The sequence below is a fragment of the Nicotiana attenuata genome, chromosome 5, assembly GCF_001879085.1.
Source record: "Nicotiana attenuata strain UT chromosome 5, NIATTr2, whole genome shotgun sequence".
NCBI lineage: Eukaryota > Viridiplantae > Streptophyta > Magnoliopsida > Solanales > Solanaceae > Nicotiana > Nicotiana attenuata.
The window spans coordinates 25934016-25956601 of record NC_031993.1 but is presented as its reverse complement, the minus strand read 5'-3'; the positions used below and the strand labels follow the sequence as shown (position 1 = coordinate 25956601).

At 37.8% G+C, this 22586-nt stretch overlaps 2 protein-coding genes across 2 annotated transcripts; both read left to right on the top strand.

Annotated features, from left to right (window-relative positions):
* Positions 640-3617, top strand: LOC109226067. Its single transcript, XM_019390870.1, has 5 exons — positions 640-758; positions 842-1310; positions 1413-2051; positions 2493-2965; positions 3113-3617. Exons 1-5 carry the CDS (start codon positions 640-642, stop codon positions 3615-3617), a joined length of 2205 nt encoding a protein of 734 aa, XP_019246415.1.
* Positions 3669-4791, top strand: LOC109226066 (uncharacterized mitochondrial protein AtMg00810-like). Its single transcript, XM_019390869.1, has 2 exons — positions 3669-4537; positions 4608-4791. Exons 1-2 carry the CDS (start codon positions 3669-3671, stop codon positions 4789-4791), a joined length of 1053 nt encoding a protein of 350 aa, XP_019246414.1.

Genomic DNA, 22586 nt, shown 5'->3' with positions numbered 1-22586 from the left:
AATGAAATTATATAACAACAAGTTGTTGACGACAGAAAAAAGTAAGCAGCCAAAATAACTGATTGACAATTTCGTGTACAAATCCTGACTAACGAGTTGGAAAATAGTATAAGAACACTTGACTTGTACTAAATGAAACCTAAAACGGGTCCAAGCTATTAGTCCATGATATGCCGCGTTGAAGCCATCTTTGGGTATTTCTAGAAATCATAACCCCACACCCCCCCACCCCCAAGTTAAAGAGAAGAAAAAAGGACAACAAAAAATATAGAAGACGCAAAATAAGAATAGTTGATGTTGTGATATAAGATAAGTAGTAGGGATCAATTTGTAATTAGAGAAAAGTTATAATTGGTCGGTTAAAAAGGCAGTTAACACTGTTCTATAAAAGAACAGTGTAGTCGTATATGTTCAGCTAGCTGAAATGAGAAACCTTCTTCTTCCTTCTCTCTAGAACCTTCCTCCATTGTAGAGTATCTCATTGCATGTTTCAGTTAATGAAGATTTACATAGAATCTGTATAAATTGACATGGTATCAGAGCAGCGAGACTGAGGACACGAGCTCCGATGAGAGGTTCCGGCGAGTCAGCTAAAGTTTGAAGAAATTCACCGGAGACGAAGCAGAATTTCAGATCACCATGGCAGGAAATGAGGCAACCTCACTCGAACACAATCATCCTCTATTTCTTCAAGCAGCAGATGCACCATGTCTAGTTTTAGTTCCAATTAAACTTACAGGGCCAGAAAATTATGCCTTGTAGAGTAGGGCAATGAAAGTAGCACTTATGGGAAAGGCAAGCTTGGATTTGTAGATGGAACATGTGTTAAAAGTTCGTATAGAGGAGAATTAGTAGCACAATGGGAAAAATGTGATGCGATTGTACTGTCGTGGATTGGAAGCACAGTCTCTAATGAATTGATGCCAAGCATAGTTTTTGCACCCACTGCTAGGAAAGTATGGAGTGATTTGAAGGAGAAATTTGATAGATGTAGTTTAACTAGAATATATCATCTCTGGTCAGAGATTGCTAGCCTTAAACAAGGCACTGATTCTGTGACTACTTACTATACAAAGATGTCAGATCTATGGAGTGAATTAGATGTATTGGTACCCCTGCCTTCATGTGATTGTGAAGAATCAAGGCCTTCAGTAGAACATCTGAGAAATCAGAGACTTTTGACATTTCTCATGGGCCTAAATGAAAGCTACAACAATGTAAGAAGCAATGTTCTTCTTAAAAGAACATTTGTGATTGTAAACGAAGCTTATGCCATAGTGACACAGGAGGAGAGTCAACGAACACTAGGTGTAGTTGACACAAATAGAGATCCATTAACTATGCTTGCAGGAAAAGGACATGCTTTTAAACCTAAGAAGTTTGGACTGATTTGTTAACATTGTGGCTACAAGGGAAATTTGAAGGAGAATTGTTACAAAATTGTTGGCTATCCAGCTGACTTTAAAAGCAAAAAGAAACCTCAGACAGGAGGAAACAGATCTTTCGTCAATGCTGCAAGAACTGAAGAAACAGGAGGGACAAGCAATCAGCCACAAGGGCATTTCCTCACTGAGGAACAGTATCAGCAGCTAATAGGGCTTCTGAACAAGCAAGGAGGTGAAGAATGCTCTACAAACATGGCAGGTATTATGACTTTATTATCCAATATTCCTCTAACTAGTTGGATAGTAGACTCTGGGGCAACTCATCATGTTGCTCATGATAAGAGAATAATGAGTGATATAAAACAGTTTGAAGGACATGGAGTTCAATTGCCAACAGGAAATAAGGCAGAGATAACGTATACTGGAAAGGCTACTATTTTAGGAGGCAAATGTATAAAGGATGTACTGCATGTGCCGGATTTCAAGTTTAATTTGCTGTCAGTTGCAAAACACACTAGAGACCTCACTTACACAGTGAAGTTCTTCCCTGATTTTTGTATGTTGCAGGGACTTTACAATGGCAAGGTATTGGGGATTGGTAGAGAATCTGATGGTCTATACATACTAAAAGAATATGCACAAGCAGCAGGCATAACAGTAGGAGCAGTAATAAAAGAAGAACAAACACAACTTTGGCACTACATAATGGGACATGCATCATGGAATTCTATACAACATATATCATCTCTACAAGACAAGATATGTGCAGGACAATCAAGAAATTGTAGTGTTTGTCCTCTAGATAAACAAAGTATATTGCAATTCCCTAACAGTGTAAGTAAGTCTAAAGCAGTTTTCCAGCTAGTTCATTTAGATGTATGGGGTCCTTACTAGACACCTACATATTATAGAAAGTATTACTTTGTGACTATGATTGATGACTTTACCAGATACACATGGGTATGCTTGATACATTCTAAGTGTGAAGTGTGTGTTGTATTGAAAAATTTTATTGCAATAATAAAGACACAATTTGATACTGGCATCAAGACCCTGAGATCAGATAATGGCACAGAATTTTTCAATGCCAAGTGTAATGAATTGCAGGCTAAAAATGGGATCATACATGAAAGCAGTTGTCCATATACTCTTCAACAAAATGGCATAGTTGAGAGAAGACATAGGCACATTCTAGATGTTGCTAGGGCACTAAAATTTCACAGTGGAGTGCCTTTAAAATTCTGGGGTGAATGTGTTAGGACTGCTGTATACTTAATCAATAGGCTCCCAACACCAGTTCTGCAAGGCAGGACACCATATGTTATGCTCTATGGGAAGTTTGTTACCTTAGATCATTTGAGAGTGTTTGGATGTCAAAGTTTTGCTTGTAATCTTCCTAAGGGAGACAAATTTTCTCCCAGAGCAAGGAGAGCAGTGTTCATTAGATATTCTGAGACACAAAAAGGTTATAGACTATATGATCTTGATAATCATGTGGTATTTGTTAGCAGGGATGTCAAGTTTCAGGAGTATGTTTTCCCTTTCAAACAGACTTCTAACAACCATGATGAAGAAGCATTGTTCTCAAAATCTATTGAGCCTGTTTTTTATCTCAATCCCCCTTCCCAACATACACTAGCTACCTCATAAGATGAGGAAGCCACCTTTACACCCATCTTGATAGAACCTGAAGTAACATTAGAAGGTTCTGAGAATGTTGTTGTTAGTGAAGGCCAAGATACTCTTCCACAAGTGGAGCAACCAGCTTCCCAGATAGAGGAACCAGCTCCCCAAAATGACATGTTGATCAACTCACCTTCCTCTACTACCATACCTCCACCTGCTCCAATTGTTGAAAACTCCAGATCTCACAAACAAACCAAGAAACCACTCTGGCTCAAAGACTATGTCACCACTAAACTACCAGGCAAATATATATATCCTATGTCCAATCATCTCTCTTATACTCAGCTTTCAACTGCATATCAGACATATCTTCAAGCTTTCTCTACTTCAGTGGAGCCTACATCATACAAGGAAACAACAGCAGATCCAGACTGGGTGCTTGCTATGCAACAGGAAATACAAGCTTTAGAAGACAATCATACATGGGAGATTGTCAATCTTCCACCAGATAAACAGGCCATTAGGTCCAAATGGGTGTACAAAATCAAGTATAAGGCCAATGGTGAAGTTGAAAGGTTTAAAGCTCGATTGGTAGCCAAAGGATAGACACAACAGGAAGGCTTAGATTATCATGAAACTTTTTCTCCAGTTGCTAAGATGGTGACTGTCAGAACTGTCATTGCTGTTGCAGCATCTAAAGGCTGGCCTCTTTTCCAAATGGATGTCAATAATGCTTTCCTACAAGGGGACTTATGTGAAAAAGTCTACATGCAGTTACCTCAGGGATTCCACAGTCAGGGGGAGTCTAAAGTATGTAGACTACTTAAATCCCTCTATGGCCTCAAGCAAGCCTCGAGGCAATGGAACATCAATTTAACACATACACTATTACAAGCTGGTTTCACTCAAAGTCCTTATGATCATTCACTATTCACCAAAAGGGATAAGGTAGATATTGTCATTGTATTGGTATATGTGGATGATCTTCTGATATCAGGAAGTAATAGTAGTTTGATTCAGGAAGCAAAGGAGACTCTACATAGAAATTTTAAGATGAAAGACTTAGGTGAACTCAGATACTTTCTGGGAATTGAAGTGATGAGATCCAACAAAGGCATTTTATTCAATCAGAGAAAATATGCCTTTCAACTGATCTCAGAAGTTGGACTAAGTGCTTGCAAGCCAGTATCCACGCCAATGAAACAAAATCACAAGCTTACTACAGTTGAATATGACAAGCATGCTGGAAATGTCAATGATGCAGAGTTGCAGGAAGCAGGCAGCTATCAAAAGCTAATTGGCAAGCTATTGTACTTGACAACCACAAGGCCAGACATATCCTTTGTTGTTCAAGTATTGAGCCAGTTCATGCAACATCCTAAAGAGCCACATATGGAGGCAGCTCTAAGGGTTGTCAAATATGTTAAAGGAAGGCCAGGTCTAGGAATTTTGCTAAAAGGTGAAGCCACTGATGAGCTCACAGCATACTGTGATTCAGATAGGGCAGCCTGCCCAAACACTAGGAGGTCAGTGACAGGTTATGTGGTGAAATTCTTTATTGTCCTGGAAATCCAAGAAACAGCAAATTGTTAGTAGAAGCTCTGAAGAAGCAGAATACAGAAGCATGGCAGCAGCTGTAGCAGAGCTCATATGGATGAAGGGTCTGTTGGAAGAATTGGGCAACAAAGTGAAGGAACCTATACATCTACATTGTGACAGTAAGCCAGCATTACAAATTGCAGCAAATCCAATTTTTCACGAAAGAACAAAAAGCACATAGAAATCGACTGTCATTTTGTAAGGGAAAAGATTAAGGAAGGAATGGTCACAACTAACTACATTCCCACAAAGTAGCAGATGACAGACCTAATGACAAAAGGACTTGCAGCAACCCAACACAAATTGCTCTTGGACAAGCTAGGAGTGCTCGATGTATTCCACCCTCCAGCTTGAGGGGGAGTATTGTGATATAAGATAAGTAGTAGGGGTCAATTTGTAATTAGAAAAAAGTTATAATTGGTCGGTTAAAAGGGCAGTTAACACTGTTCTATAAAAGAACAGTGTAGTCGTATATGTTCAACTAGCTGAAATGAGAAACCTTCTTCTTTCTTCTCTCTAGAACCTTCCTCCATTGTAGAGTATCTCATTGCATTTTTCAGTTAATGAAGATTTACATAGAATTTGTATAAATTGACAGTTGACATATTTTTTACGGTTAGCTAATAATACATTTACTGTGTACAGAAACTTTACAGTATCAAATCACCTTAAAAGCCATAATATATATAATCTTTTAACGCAATCATGAAGTGATAACATGCAAAACATGATGAATGACCAACCAGAATAGTTAAAACTACTTTATGTAAAAAAAATTTACACAAATCATATATATATATAATTTATAATCTTCATTTTTACTCAAGGTCGTGTAGATCATTCATGTTGTTGTCTAATTTTATTTACAACAACGTCATACTCAGTAATTGATTAATTGATTAATATAAATGTATATCTTGGAATTTATTTTGTGAAAATTTTACATGTTAATTTGTGTAGAATAAGTCATGTCTCAAGATAATATATTATTACTATTAGTTTTAATATAACATGTACAGCCATAGAATAATTGAAAAATTTTAGAAAAAATAAAATAGCGAATAAACAAGGTGATAGGAACTTTCATTGCTACTAAAATCAATATTCTGTAAAAAAAATTAATAATAAAGCAATCTAATCTCGACTTTTTTCTATGATTTGTAGCCATGAAACTTTTTGTCTGTGGCTAAACAAAAATACTTTTGCAGTTACATATCAAAACTTCCGTAGCAAATAAATTTAAAACTTTTGCCACGCTATATCACTTTGTAGCTACCATAATAGCTACAAATTAATTTGTTGTGGCAAGAATATAAAATCATTTGCTATAAATATATTTGTCGTGGCAAAAGTATAAAACTATTTGCTATGAATATAGCTACAACACAAAATTTTCGTAGCAATAAGTATTAATCCTTAGCCACGGGTCATGTAAAGTTTGTAGCTAACTTTTAGCTACGCTACATTTTGCTACAAATGCTACGGAAAAAAATATTGTGGCTAAAGTGTTTAGGTACAAAAAATTTTATAATTAGCTACGTTGTGTTTTGTAGCTATAAATGTATTATGTTGTAGTGAGTAGAATCTCATAAGTGGGGACTGGAATAATATATATTTAATTTTATTTACGTGAGGAAGAAAATGAAAGAGAGAGTGATTGGCGCTGGTCCTGAATCCTGATGTTGTCAAGTTGATATCAAAACCTTATCATGTTTCCATTTCATAAAGGTTGTTGTCTCTCCATTTCTTTCTGATGGAATATGATAATGTTCTTGGGTTTATATATTGTTGTTATTACCAACCCATATTATTAGAAATGTTTATTTAGCTTTCATGCCTTTCCTAGGCAATTTTAGTATTTCACTTGATGTAATTAAGACTACCAAATGTTGGCATTTAAAAAGAATTAAAAAACATGTTTCACCAAAACAACAACTATATACACTAGTTATAAAGAAGTAAACTGATTGATAGATCGTAAATAAATAAAAAATGAAGAAGCTAAGTTGACATATGTTTGGAATGAAAAAAAATTGGGAAAAAAAAATTAGAAATAGACAAATTTATAACTGGTAGTTAAAAATTAGTCATAGTTTCAAAAGCAATCGAATTTATCCACTTTGTAATGTAAAGATAAAATCTGAACATAAACACTCTTAAAATCCGGAAAAATTTCAGTATAATATGTTGGAGTACGGATTTTTTATATATGAGATCCCTACATAATGTGCTGGAATTCCAACATAATATGCTGGAAGTTTATACGCAGGAGCTCCATAATCCGGCATATTATGCTAGAACTTTCTGTGCGTTGGAGCTCCAACATAATACGCTGGAGTTCGAATTTTTTTATATATGAGATCCTAACATAATATGCTAGAATTTCGTAATGTGTTGGAGTTCCAACATAATATGCTGGAAGTTTATACGCAGGAGCTCCCTAATCCAACATATTATGCCGGAACTATCTGTGAGCTGCAGTTCCAACATAAAATGCTAAAAGTTCATATGCAGGAGCTCCATAATCCACATATTATGCTGGAACTTTTCGTGTTTTAGCAAAATAGTGGTTATTTTTCAATGACTTTGCAAACGCATGTTATTTTTTTAATTACCAGTCCGAAAACACTACTAGAAGTTCGGCCAAAACCGACCGCAGTCGACCGACCGACTTTGGTTGATCAAAAAACTGGCCGAAAAATCGACCGAAGTCAGTCAGTTTTTCAAAATATTTTATTTTTGATTTTTTTTTTACGAAACCGGCCAACTTTGGTTGGTTTTGGCGCAAAAATGCGGAAAACTATTTTTGCGACCCGCGAAATTTATTTTTTAAGAAACCGACCAACTTTGGTCGGTTATTTATTTAAAATAAGTTAAAATTAATATTCAAAATATCGATCGGAATCGGTCGGTTATTTCAGCCGGTCATTTTAAAAGACCGACCGATTTTAGTCGGTAAAATTATTTTTTAATAAAACCGACCGATATCGTTCGGTTATTTTTGCGCGAAAATGTAATTAATGAGTATAAATGAAATAAAAGACACTCTTAAAATAAAATGCACCAATGGTCTAGTGGTAGAATAGTATCCTGCCACAGTACAGACCCCAGATCGATTCTCAGATGGTGTATATTTTAATTACGTAATTAAAATACTGACTGTCTTCGGGCGGTTTTTTCGATAACTTTTTCTTTTTTTGAATTTAATTGACCGATCCAAATTGGTCGAAAAATACCGACCGAAGTCGATCGGTTGGCTCTACCGACCGTACGATTACCGATCGCCACGAATCGGTCGATTTTCGATCGATTTTGCCAATTACCAACCAACATCGGTTAATTTTGGCAGTCAATTTTTCCCTTTTTTTAGTAGTGAAACTGACTAGCGCGTGCTATTTTCACCATTCGAAGACAATGTTAGGCCAAGAGTAGGCCCAATAATGTTGGGCTTCAGTAGTTCCAACTGAATGTAACGTCTGTACTCTAGCCCGAGAAAAAGGAGATTTTTACATAAATAATCGATCAAATTTTCTATTTAATTTCCTAGCAAGTATACATAGATTATACATTAATTATATACGATTATATATATATATATATATATATATATTAGAGAGACCGAAAAAACTTAATTGTATCTAATGATTGCATGAGCAATAAATTTTGTTGTATTGAATTTCCTTTTTACATACAATTTTGTTATCTATCGTAATAAAAACTAATAACCTAGAGAGATTTTGTGAAACACTCACTGATTCAACCATTCGTAGGATATTACATGTAGTGAATTTCGTTTATTCAACGTAGCTTTTTCGGGATAAATTCAAAAATAGCCAGATTTACAAGTGGTCATTCAAAAATAGTCACAGTTTCAAAAGTAATCGAAATTTAGTCACTTTTCATGTAAAGATAAAATTGAACGAAAATAGTGTTCAAAATCCGAAAAATACTCCAGCATAATATACTGGAGTTCCAGCATAAGTATACTGGAACTCCAGCATATTATAATGGAGTACCAGCATAAGTATACTGGAACTCCAGCATAATATACCGGAGTTCCAGTATAATACCGGTCCAGTATAATATGTTGGAAGTTCATAAGCAGGTGCTCCAATCCCAATATATTTTGCTGGAACTTTCCGCGTGTTGGAGTTCCAGCATAATATGCTGGAAGTTCATACACAGGTGTACCGATCTCCAGTATATTATGCTGGACCTGTCCCTGTTGCAGCAAAATAGCGACTATTTTTCAATGACTTTGCAAACGCTGACTATTTTTGAATAGCCAATCGAAAATTGGCTAGTCCTTGCTATTTTTACAGCTTTTTCTGTCAGAGTTACAAGGTAGTACAAGATGTTCCAAAGAGTAACAATGATTCGATTCATGTTTTACTTATTTTCGTAAGTGGACAACAGTAGTTTTTACTCTTGCCTTTAACCACTTCCAAATTATGGCATTAACTCGGTTAATATTGTAGCTTTATTCAATGTGGAACTTAGCGCTCTCAATTTAATTCCATAATCAAGTACAGTAAAAGAAGAATAAATAAAGTTTTTTCTTCATGTAAATCCAGCTTGTGTGATGGGGTCCTTGTATAGGTGTATTTTGTCGTGGCCACCCACCGTCGGCCTTCTTAACCATAATATAAATGCAATCTTTCATGCCAGCTAACTTCATAAAACAAAAGAAAAAGGAAAGAGCTAACTTGTCACAAGTATTAATACATCCATTGCTTTATATTTTTTTGTCTCTCACTCGTTGTCTGATACTCACTTTGCAGCCCCGATTAATTTTGATTTGTGTGGTGTAAGGCCTATTAAATTGAAAAACGTTTCTTATCAGAATTTTTTTTATTCTCAGAGCTCGAATTTGAAATCTGTGATTAAGGGTGGAGAGATCTTATTCATCTCACCACAACCCTAGATAATAATCCATTTCTTTTACCATGAAAACTATAGAAATGCACTTGTCCAATTTGGTCAATTATAGAGGAGAGGGTCGTCTCGTGTATTAACTAGGATGGTTTGTTTTGTAAACAACAATGATTTTTAACAATTGTACCTTCTTTAAGAAACAAAAACATAAAAGTTAGCCACTTTTGCATCTTTTATTTCTTATTCACCTTTTTGTTTGGTTGGTCATTATTGATATTTCATTTCTTGCTGCCTCTGCCCTTTCTTTTCAAAGAGCTTCCTCCTCAAGCCTCATTATCTATATAGCAACAATGATTTTCGCATACTTCTCTTCTTCTGGATTACTGGTGACTCGTGAGTCATGTGCCACTCGACCCACTCTCCTCACGAACTGAGGATTATTCAGATGGATTTAGCTGCCTTTTATATCTTTATCAAATATAATTTGATAAAATTTAACATGTAGGATAACATTGTTTAAAAAAGGTTATAATCTTTCATAACAGATATATCCTTTTCTTTTCTTTTTTTTTTTACGGAAAAGGGCCAAATGTGTCCCTGTACTATCGAAAATTAGTTATCACCCCCTCCGTTATACTTTAGGGTTGTTCAAAATCGAACTGTAACCGCTAACCGAATCGATGGCTTATTGGCTAATTAGTATCGGATTATATGTAATGGTTGGTGAAGGGATTGAGATTTTATAATTAACGACTTAACGGTTTGGGGGTGGATTACTCAATTTTCTTATCGGGTAAACCGTTAACCTGTTAAGAATTTTTATATTTATACTTTTACTCATATGTATAAAGTACTATTTAAACCCTAAATGGTTAAATCCCTAATTTCTAATTCTCAACTGAATTGTGTTTGCAACAAAGAGTGAAAAGTCGACCAATCATCTCTCCTAAGTCCTAAATCCCTAATCAAAACTTCTCTCAATCTGAATCTGCTCGTGCTCATCACTCATCACTCGTCACTCGTCACTCGTCAGTCTCGTCTCTCTTTTGATGATCTTGGACACCAATTGCATGGGGTAACACATATAAAGGACCAATTAAGAGTAATCTAATCACCAGGGGCGTACGCAGCAATTTTTATAAGCGGTGTCAAGATTTATAAAAGAACGAGAATAATAACTTTAGTTATCATATTTTTAAACAAAAAGTAGTCTTAGTTTGGTGGTTTTGTTGAGTTTTTAGCTAGAAAAGGTTCGAGTTCAATTCTACTTCATCATAATTTTTAACCACAAAGGCTCTCTCAAATATTTACAAAAAAATATACTAGTTGAGGTTTGAACCTTTTACTTCTTAGAGCAAAATCAAACACATAACCAACACATCAAGAAATATTTTTAGTCAAATAATGTCATTTTGTTCTATTTATCTAATTCCTGACAGTATTAATACATATACTTGGTAAAAATTTCCAACGAAGCGGTGTCGCGTGACACCGCTTCGCTAAAGGTGCATCCGCCCCTGCTAATCACCAAACCAACTGGTTGAAACAAGAACAGTGGGGTCGCTAAAAGAGGAGGCTCATATGGAGTCCCACAATGGAAAGGCATAAAAGCTAGTGAACTATGCAGTTTGGCTGTTTGATATTCACAAGACTAGGATTGTTCAAGAATTTTCTATTTGGTTTAGCCGATAAACTCTCGATAATCACCCGATAATAATTAATCTGATACCAATCCGCCATTTATCTTATTGAATGGCTAGCGGATTACTATATTTATAATCTGATAACCGATAAGCAGAACCGTTAAGCGTAATTATCCGCCCGATAAGCACCCCTAGTTATTCTTTCCTTCACTATCACCCCTACCGTTATCCATTTTAATATTTATGCCCCCACATCTAATGGTTTGTTAAATAGTGGGGCACAAACATTATAATGGGTAACGGTAGAGGTGTATAGTGAAAGTATAACAGAGGGTACTAATAACTAATTTTCGATAGTACATGGACACATTTGGCCCTTTTTCATTTTTATAATAGGAAATGAGTGGACAAATACTTTGTTTACCCTAAAATTGGATAACAATTGAATGTATACGCGATTTTAAGTACATGATATAACTTGGTACAAATTAAGAAGAATAATTAATATTTAAATTGGCGATAAAAGAATAAATGCAAACCACACAAATTGAATAGCCTTGGCCCTCGAGTTCAGTTACCCTTGAACCAAAAGATGCTTCAACTGACTTATGAATAGAGTAACAAGATAATGAAAGCTAGAAAATAATAGTATATTGCTTTGTATTGCGTAAATATGATGTATTTTACAAATGATCATACCCGCTTTATGTAGTAGGGGAGTCCTACTCTTGATACAATTCTTTATGAGGTAAGAAATCTCATGATTAGCTAATTAATCGGCCTCTTCTTGATATGTGCCGAGATTTTCGCCGTGATCCTCGCCCGATTGCGGATATTTAGGCTTTCTGTTATATGGCACGGTAAGCTTCCCTCGATATTTCTCGATCTCTTATTTTTCTCGGTCTCGATCTTGATCGATATCTGGGTCACGAGCTCGGCGATCTAACTATGCACCATGGTACGATATAACACGAGGTTTAACCTTGACCTATCATGTTCCTGTCTTGATAGTCATACAAAAGGGCAAGCCTAATTTTAATCGTATACAGATAGTTCCCTCGTTTCTCAGAGAGAAGATGACGAGAAATGAAATGAATTTTCGAGCTCTGTCTCGATGGTCCATGATGTAAGCGACGAACGTCACTGATACACATGATCATGATGTAAGCAATAACTCGAAATGTCACGTCGGTCCAGTTACCAAAGTATTAAATGCCTGTCAGTTGCTGGTCGTCCACCATGAGTTCTGAACCGTCACCGACAAGCTATAAGTACTGTAACCTTCCTCTATTCAGACTTTACGTTCAAAGCTTCTCCCATTCTTGCTTCTCTTCAAAAATCTCTTTGTTTTTCAATGTTTCCACCCAAATTTCTTGAACTTTTAGCTAACCGTATACCATCCAAATTCCCTTTTCTTCTGCTCTACAATGGAAAAAACATCTCAAACTGTACCGCAAAAGGAGGTCGATTCTTCATCACGGCCCTCCGGCAACGGAGATGCAGCGGAATATCCCCTTGAGGATTTTGTTCTGGCAGGGTGCACTACTGTTGCTGATTTTAAGATTGAAAAGACCTCCTCGGTACCGGGTCGATGCGAACCGCTCTCGAGATATATATGCACAATCGCCGATCGATGATCTCCTTACCAAGGTTAAGGAGGATTGCAACTGGGTCGATAAGCATGTGCTGGTACCTTCGCCCGAGGAATCGATCACTACCCCCATGGAGGGTTTTCTAAGTGTTTACACTTACCCCTTCACGTTGGGTCCCTTAGACCCTATCATCGTCGCCTTCTGCAAGAGGTACGACGTGACCCTTGGTCAGATCCATCCTTCCTTCTGGAGAATAGTAATTCTCCTTCGATTTTTTATAAGCAAAATTGAGGGATGTCCCTTCACTACCCTCGATCACCTTATGTGCCTTTACAGTCCCCGACTCTATCGAGGAGGGTTGATCAAGCTTGCTCACCGGGCCAGCAAGGCCGTATTCTCGAGTATAGACGGGGCTCAGGATCGAGGTTGGATGGGCCGATTTGTTCGGATAAAGACTTCAAACTAATCCCTGCCGAAGACATGCCATTTCCTGAGAAATGGAACACAAATCATAAATAGTACTTTGCCTTGAATGTTTAATCTTGTTGTTCGTCCTCTTATCTTCTTCCTTATCGATGTTTTTGGTGTTGTAACTGTGGCCCAGGTGCCGGACATGGTTCTTGAACTCAAACAATGGGTCAAGGGCCTGGTGTCACAGAGATCATACTCCGAACGTTCTTGGATGGAGTTATCAAAGGGTCGATTAGAGGCCCGTAATCATGGTATGTTTTCTCCTCTGATTCGATACTGTTTGATTTCCTCCTTGTATTGTGGGATTCTTATCCGCTCTTTTTTCTTTTGTAGGTCTCCCCAAAGACGTTGCTATGAGGCCTTCATCTGGTGATAAGGATGTGCCTCTCGAGCCCCCTGCTCTGAAGCAGGGAGATGAAAAGAAGAGTAAAAGGTCCCCGATTTCCCCAAACTCGAGAAAGAAAAAATCGAAGAAGAGTTCGCGCAAGCCTAGGGGAAATACTGGTGCTATGTACTCGGACTTAATCCGCCGACTAAGTGACGAGTCCGAAGAAGACGAAGAAGAGAAATCCCAGTTTGTGGCTAAAATCGGAAAATCCCCACACGAAGAGGTCGAGGGGGAGTCTTAGCCGAAGCTCCCGAACTAGAAAAGGTTGAGGCCACCCCGCCCCAAGTTAGGGGGGTCGAGAGAGAGGCCGAAGTTGATGCTTCTCGAGCAGAGGAAAGTGTCCTGAGGAACGAACTTGGAGCGATCGACATCACTACGTCCCCTCAGATTTCGGACGTTGTAATTCGTGAGGCCGGTATGTTAGAAAGCCATTCTTACGAGGGGCCTCAGGGGGCGACTGATATCCACAGCTTCTTGGATGGATTGCTGCTTTGGAAGACGTCACCGGGCTGAGAGTAATTATATGTGGGATATTGAGGAGGGTCCACTGGAAAGACAGGGTTTTGGACAGTGAAAGCTGAGGGATCAAAGGCGGGCCTTGGCAGTGAAGGTTGTGTTGTAGCAGAGCATGGTGGAGCAGTGAAGATGTTAGGAGCTGCTCCTGCTGGGAACACCTGGGGGCGGACCTCAGAAGGTGTTCCGACGAAGTGAGCGGTCATGGTAGGTTGTCCCAACGGAGTATGAGGGTGGCTGATGGGGATATTGGAAGTGCCCCCAAATCTAGGGAATAGTTCAGGAAATCCAGGGATGGCGCTTGGAGGCTCCCTTCCATTGGTCCAGGCATCCCACATCTCCATGAGTCGGAGACATAGTATCCGGTTCTCTTCAGCTCTGACAGACTCAGATGCCGGGATTCCCGAGATGGGGCTATCCTCAGAGATGGGAACTGCGGGCAAAGTCATTTCTGTTGACATCTCCACACTTCCTATCGATCTGGTAAAGTATTGATGCGATGCCAGCTTACCACAACCAACCACCGTTTCTAAAAGCTAGGCTGGAATTGACAGCAACACCCGGTTAGTTTGAGACAAGTAACAGATAGGTAATCACACATTGGGGTATGATGCACCTATACAGTTAAACAGATGTCTACATGTTTGCACTGGTTGCATGCGTCATCCCGACTTTTCTTTTTCTATTTTCTCTTCTTTTGATTTCTACTCTTTGTTTTTCTTGCTTTTCTTTCTCTTTCTATTTTTTCTCTCATTTTTCTTTTCCCTCTGATTTTTATTTTCTGCTTTTCCCTTTTCTTTTGCCATGGTGTTTCTCCCGATTTCTCTTTTTGCGTTTCTTTCTCTCTTGTTTTTCTTTTATTTCCTTCCCTCGTATTTTTCTTCTTTTTTTTCTTAGGGTTACGGTCGAATCTTATGGAGATTGCCTACGTATCATGACCCCGCATGAATCAGACCAAGCGTAGTTCTTGCAGATCAGGAATAAAGTAAATAAACAAACTCTTTTGATTTTGATTTTGATTTGATTTTTCTTTTTGTTTTTTGAAAGAAGACTTCTAAAAATTCCTTTTCTTTTTATTGGAGTTTTGGGAATTTTAGAAGTAAAAGAAAAATATTTTTGTTTAAATTTATCTTCTCTTTTTCTAAATAAGAAAGGAAATATTTGTTTGGATTGTGGAATTTGCCTCTTAATTTTCGGAATAGGGATTTTCGAGCAAAAATACTTTCGGACTCAGTTTTCAAAATTTGTATTTTTTTTTATATATATTTTTTATTTATGAAAGAAAGACATCTAAGGAGTATTTTAATGACTCATTTTGACTTAAAAGGAAAAAGTGGCTATTTTTTGCAAACTTTTCTTTATCTAGAAAAACAAGGACTTGGTTTTGCAGATACGGCCTTTCAGCTCTTCTGGGAGGAAGATTTTAAGGCTGTGCCCGCAAACCATTGAAAATGACCCAAGGTGGCTGTTCTTGCAAAAACGGCCTTCCGGCGCCCTTTGGGGACATTCGGCAAAATTAAAATTTTGGTATTTTTGGCTATTGTTTGCAAAAGGGTGGTTGGACCCGATGAGGGTTGCCTACGTATCTCACGTCCGGTGAGAATCAAACCAGCGTAGTTCGGGCAGATTAGGACAAAATCAAATGTATTTTTTGAACAACAATTTTTCATTTTAAAATATTTTCTTTTTTCCATTTTTTCTCAAAAATCCGGCAGCATTTCGGTACTATTTGGGCATTGGTTTTTCAAAACACATGGTTACCCTCACTTAGTCCCAACACTGCTATTTTTCTCAATTTTCTCATTATATACAGGCCGGTCAGCATGCAAAAGCCGAGCAAATAAATGCACAAGTAGCACGTAAGATGCATCAGGATGGTCTTTTTCATTTCAGGTCACCTGTCCTAGACGGACCCAACCCCTGTGTTGAGTCCCGTAAGTCAAATGCACATGATGCAAACAAACGTCCTACTAGGGATCCGGCATGAGGTTTTGTTCTTCTAGGTTTAACCCTAGGTTTATTGGTCTAGACCTGGTTTACCCGAGCGGACAATTCGAGCCGAGGGGGAGGCAACGTACCGGGGATACAGAAGCTCCGCCGGCTTAGCAACTTATCCAAACCTCGTTCTAAATAGGGAAAAACTCTAAACAGAAGAGAAGCTACACGAAGTGCACCCTTCTCCATGATGTAGAAGACTCAGAAAGAGGAAGGGATTCGTAACAGTTTATATATACGATTAAACAAATAATAAAGCGGTAAAACATTTAGCACGTATAGCATGGAACATGTAGAAAAATCAGATAAAGCCAAATATAACAATTATACTAAGCTCGAATTCTTGAACCCTGAATCGAAATTCTGGGTTCGTATTCCCCAGCAGAGTCGCCAGAGCTGTCACACCTCCTTTTTTACACACCTAACACGAAGGATAATGTATAAGGGAGTTTTTCCATTTAAAGTGACATTATTCGAAATGGGATTATTTATTTGTTTTTTAGAGTCGCCACTTGGGAAAGAATTGGCTTTTGGTGTCCCAAGTCACCGGTTTAGCTTAAATCCCAAATCGAGGAAAATTATCGACTTCCCATTTGGAGTCTGCGAACAAGAAATTCTGAATAAGGAATTCTGTTGACCCGAGGGATGGTGTTAGGAACCCCCGGATCCCGTGGTTCTAGCACGGTCGCTTAAATTATTATAAATGGCTGAAATCTGATTTTTATACATGTTCAAACCTATAGTGCAATTTTGGAATTGTTTAACCTCTTTTAGTTAAAAAAAAATTAAGAAAGTGAACGTCGTTTAAAAACGTGTTTTTGGATCACGTCACATGAAATGCACCCGGATCCTCGACACATTCTTATTCAACATTTTGGGATTTGGATTTGGGTTGCATGAAATGCACACCCGTATTTAGGAAGGTAAAATTATTAAGGGCGTGCCTAAAGCGACTAACGTGTTATTATCTTTGCGGGAGGCCGTGAAATTCGCTAAACGTCACATCCCGAGTTCTAAATATTTTAATATGTATTTAAAGAGGGCCACACAATTTATGAATTTTTATGTGGCATGGTGCACCTCATTTTATTTTAAGGCCAACCTAAAAGAACTATGATTTTCTATTAAGTATTGTATCTAAAGGGCCTAATAGATTGATATTAGGAATTAATTATTATTAAAAGCAATAGAAGGTTCGGGCCTCAAGATTAGGTTCAAATTTGAACATGAGCAATTCCTAATGTTGGAAATCCCTTAGTTCAAACCTGCCACCTAAATTGAAAACCCACAACTTATATTACAATTTGAATCAAGGGCCTTATCTAAGGCCCCTAGCCTACTGGGTTTCAAAATTGGCCCAAGGCAAAACAGGACAAAGGACTCCAGGGCCATATAGTGTCGGGCTTGAAGATCAGCCCAAGTGGAGGATATTCCTGGAGGTCTGAAGGGCTGTCAAAATGCTTTAACGCAAAGGCCATACACTGTGGGCTTGTTGTTACACAACTGGCCCAAATTTTAATAATAGCCTGTTATGTTGGGGGTTCCGCATTTAATCTCAAATCAGTCCACCAATTTGTACATATAAACTAGTTCATCCTATTGGGCTTTTTATCATATGACCAAGCCCAGGTCTCACAAGACACAAGCTGTCCAGTTTTACTTCATGAATAAGCCTAAATGCAATATCGATTTCAATTTGGCATATTAAACACTTTGTTAACGAGTGGACAGTTATTCTAGTCGGAGATCCGTTAATTTTCAAATTAGGCAATCATGCACAATTCTAGTGATATGCGTATTGACAACTAATAACCTAGAAATCTAACAGCCTGCATTTTAAAACATCTAAATTATGGACGGATAATTCAGATGTAACTACTAATATCCTTTCTGATTTTTAACAAACTCCAGGAGAGGCCTTCAATGTTTTAGTAATGGACATACATGTTGTCTCCAGATTTTAATCGAGCCAATACATTCTAACCCTTGTGATAAACTAAACTAATATCATCAAGTCACATCATGTTTTGAGTTTGACTAACACGAATTGAGCCTAACAGTGTTCAACAAGGCATTTATATGGTTCTACAGCATCCAATAATTCGGTTAAAATACAGTCCACACAGCCCTATCAATGTACATGATATACTGTCCAAATGAATACAAAAGTGAATTGTATTTAAACAAAGGTAAAGTACAGCTTGCACTTCAATTCTTCTTCCAATTTGATTATATATTGGACTCACATTCATAAGTCATTTGAGGCTGAAACAAGAACCTGGAATTTGAGGTAAAATAAAAGGTGAAGATCAGCCCAAACAACAGCAGCACAACAGATACAATTCAGCAGGGGATCAGCAACTTTAACAGAGAAGCCAGGAGCAAAATAGAGTGCAGCAAATTTTCACAATCGAACTTCAAACTTCAATCGACCAAAAAACAAAACAGAGCTGAACTGAAAATGCAGGAACAGAATGCAGGAACAGAACTTTGAAAGTGAAATTCAGTTGCTAAACTGGATATGACAGTAGATCTATGGATTGTGAAGCTATTTTTGGTTGAATTTTCTAGGATTTCTGTCTAAGATCTAATGTTTCTACAGCTCTACTATCTATTTCTACTAGAATTGTTTTTGGATTTTCAGTAGTTGTTTTTTTTGTAGTTTGAATTTGAAATTTGCAGATTTCTCTAAGCTTCTAAGATTTGAATTTTTGAATCTTTTGTTTAGATTTTGGATCTCTAAAATTTCTAGACCTTATGGGGAGTTTTCAGATTTCCAACTTGTTAAATAAGGCAATGGCATGCCTTTTTATAGGCAAAACAAGGGCTGCCTGCAGAATTATACTTTGCCCCTTAGGTCCCTCTATTATTTTCAGATTTTTAACTGTTTAGTCCTTTATTCGTTAGCTTGTTGCTCAAGTCACACTATTAAGTTCTTAAAACTCTAATTGGAACCCCATCTAGAATGTTCTAGGGGTTTTCAAATCAGTTATTTGCAGGATTCCCCACTTTGAATTACCCCAATTACCCTTTCACTAGTTCTGAAATTACTACCCACCCCCGCCCTATTAACCTTGTTAATATTTGACTATAGTTAACTACCCAAAGCTAAGAGGATCAGCTATAACCGAACCACTCTTAAAATTTGAATTAATAGACCTAACTAATTCTAATTGGGCTGGAAATTAGTTCTAATCAACATTATGTCCTAAGACAAATTCTATCACTGAATTAATGAAGCAGTAAACTGTTAATTAGAAAAACAATTAAGAATCAAGTACAATACCATATAGAAATAGTAACACTCAAACAAACCCATGATTAGCCAAATTAAACTAAATCTATTTTTCATCCTAAATCCAACAGTTCAATTAATCCACTCAGCAACACTAATCATGAATCAATATGAAACAAAGAAAACAAAAATCAGAAACTTAAAATAATCAAAAATACAAAACCTAGAATATTAATTTCTGCCACAAAAAATAAAAAGATAGCATGGAATTTAATTAGAATAACTAATTTTAAAAATGAATGAAAGAAGGAAGAAAAGAAAAACTCACCTATACGTGGTCAAACAAGGCTGGACTCCGATTCGAGCCTCGTAATAATGTTAATCGTTTGTTCTTGGTGAAGAACAAACTAAAATCATTATTTCGCGACTCGAATCCAACACTGGACCCACGAAATTGGGGAAGGAATCAACAGTTTGAACTTCTAGGGTTCTACCCATCTTCGATTTAAAATTCGAGGGTTTTGGGCGAGATTCGAAGGAAACTAGTTGGGGGTTTGGGAAGAGGAAGGTGAGGAGAGTCCGGTGTGTTATTTTGGGGAGGTTTGGGGGTGGCGCCACCGTGCGCGACGGAGGCAGCGCCTAGGATTTTAAATATTCAAGATGTTTGAGTGATGATTGAAAGAAACTAGGGGCAGATATGGAACGGGGAGAAGGAGAGGAACACGAGGTGTGAATTTGGTATCGTTTGGAGATTCGCCGCCGGCGGAGGCGATTTCCGGCCGGTGGCGGACAGTGGAGACGGCAGAGGAGCAGTGGTGGCTAGGGTTTGTATTAGGGGTATGGGAGAGACGACCGGATGGGGGGTGGGGTGAGGTTTGGACATATATATATCAAACCCACCCCAGTTAAGAGCCGTAGGATTAAAATAACCTAGACGGCTCAGATCTAATGGAGCCAAAACGATGTCGTTTGGCCCTGGGAGGAGCTGGACCGGGTTTCTGAGGTGGGTTTGGGCCGATTTTGAGGAGGTTCTGGTTTGGGATTGGCTTGGGCTGATGCATATTTGGCCCAAAACTAGGTGGCCTGATATCTTTTCTTTTATTTTCTTCTCAATTACTCTTTTTCTTTTATTTAAACTCATATCAATTTCATTTCATTTCTTTTGATTTTTGTTTTTGTGTTAAAAGCAAAATTAAAACTAACAAAAACTTGGATTAAACTAAAATTAAACTAATTAATTTTTCTAAAACTAACTAAATCCCAATTTAAAAGGAAAACTAAACAAAAAATGTAAAATGACTATTTTTTGTTATTTTTCTCTTATTTTAATAATATTAATTAACTAGTAAAACTAAAAATATAAAATCAAATTCTAAATGCAAATGTGCTATTTTTTTATTTTTTATGAATTATGCCGACTAAAATGCACACAAAATGCAATCAAACAAAAAAAATAAAAAAAATCATGCAATTAATTTCCTAAAAATTCAAGTAATAAAAGAAAAGTCCTAATTCTAAGAATCTTATAGGAATAATTCAAGCGAGGCAAAAATCACGTGCTCACAGGAGATAGTGACTAACGATCCGATCCTGCAGGTCCGACAGAGGCTCGAACAGATCGGGTAGCTCAAGGCAGAGGTAGATACGATACAAGCCGAGGCTAAAGAGTTCAAGAAAAACATGGACATCTTAGCCTCGAAAAAGGAAGCTGTCCAAGCACAACTGTAGTTGGCCGAGATCCAGCTCCGATCTGCAAGAGAGAAGGCTTCGGTGCAAGTCAAGGAAATCGAGGAGCTTCAGCCCCAATTGGACTTGGCTATTTCTGATAAGGCAGAGTTAGCCAATGAACTCGAGGTGGACAAATCTGAGGTAGTCGTGGCCAACACCAAAGCTGATGCTAAAGTGGCCCATTTTAAGGTCGACGTTGAGGCCATCCAAGCGCATGCCAAAAGCATGGTGGATCATGAAATGGCAAGCTCGAAGGGAAGCCCTCGAGGGAGTCCATGCTCAGGGCTTCGATATACTGGCTGAACTCAAGAACGCCAAAGCAAAAGAAGCCAGGACTCGAAAGTTGTCCTTTCCCGAGGAAGACTCAGAGAGTTTAAGTGAGTCTGAAGGCGGGGAAGATCCCGAGGGCGGAGATGCTGCCTCCGATGAAGACCAGGCCACTTAGGCCTTTATTTTTATTTTTTTTGCTTTCTTTTGCATCTTTTTGAGGCCGTTCCGGCCATTATAAATTTTTGAATTAAGCCAAAAAGACTATTGGGTAAATATATACAAGGCTTTCTTTTCCCTTTTTGCTTTCAAATTTTTCCTTTGCTTTATTACTTGTATTCACAAAGGTCGGAATGCCTTAGCATAAAATATCTTAGATTGTGTAAGTTCGAACAACCTTGCCTTTAAATTATTTTTATTTTTATGTCATCTTGGAGGTTCGGTGTTACCGGGAACCTTCAAAGTAAGTAATTTAGACAATAGTTTGCCGAGGGTAGCCTTTAAAGCTGGTTATGAAAATTTCGAAGGCCTATTTTTTGTTACGGTTCTCGGACGTCTCTAAGTCGTGTTGACACGGCCGTAGCCTTTTAATTCGGGCGTATTCCAGTGAGCTTGCTTTCCCGAATTATCCAAGCTTGCCTAAGATAATAGTCCCCGAGTGGGTATGGGCGTAACCTTTAAAATTTAGGGGTTGCCTATAAGGTCTTATGCCCCCGATGATTAATAGTTCGATCTATTCAAGTTTGTTTTTCGGACGGCAGTCCCCGAGTGTGGGAGTGATCATCCGAACTCTGGTTATAATCGGCCCTTGAGCTCGTTTCCTTAAGAGATCGAAAGTAACAAATTGTAAAGTGGAAATTTTTCTAAGACATAAGATGATTGCAAGGAAAGTACTTCTCTTTATTCTTGTGAAAAATAGTTGTACATGCGTACATGTTTTGTGCCAGGGCTCGAGTAACTTATGTGGGCACGGTTCGTTTGACTGTTTGGCCCTTACAACAAATTTTACCTATCGAGACCCTTTTATTACGAAGTAATTTCCTCGCAAAAAATTGATATCCAAGGGCAATGCCCCCCAGTATTCGAGGTTGATTGTAGAGGAACCTCGGATACTGTTAGTGCTATCTTCGACACCGATTCGTGATCGGCCTTTGATTCTATGTTAGCATGATCCACTATTGCCTCGTTAAAAACCTTGTCGAAAAACCCAATTGGGACAAAAACGGTTCACGGGAAAAAGAGTGCAAAACGTGCTTTCATACATAAATA

Excerpts from the sequence above, each read along its gene's own strand:
- LOC109226067 (XM_019390870.1), top strand. The coding sequence starts at position 640 with ATGGCAGGAAATGAGGCAACCTCACTCGAACACAATCATCCTCTATTT. Across the intron at positions 759-841 it reads GGGCCAGAAAATTATGCCTT|AGGAGAATTAGTAGCACAAT; the intron begins GTAGAGTAGGGC and ends AAGTTCGTATAG. Across the intron at positions 2,966-3,112 it reads AACCATGATGAAGAAGCATT|TGAAGGCCAAGATACTCTTC; the intron begins GTTCTCAAAATC and ends TGTTGTTGTTAG.
- LOC109226066 (XM_019390869.1), top strand. The coding sequence starts at position 3,669 with ATGGTGACTGTCAGAACTGTCATTGCTGTTGCAGCATCTAAAGGCTGG. Across the intron at positions 4,538-4,607 it reads GCCTGCCCAAACACTAGGAG|AAGCTCTGAAGAAGCAGAAT; the intron begins GTCAGTGACAGG and ends AATTGTTAGTAG.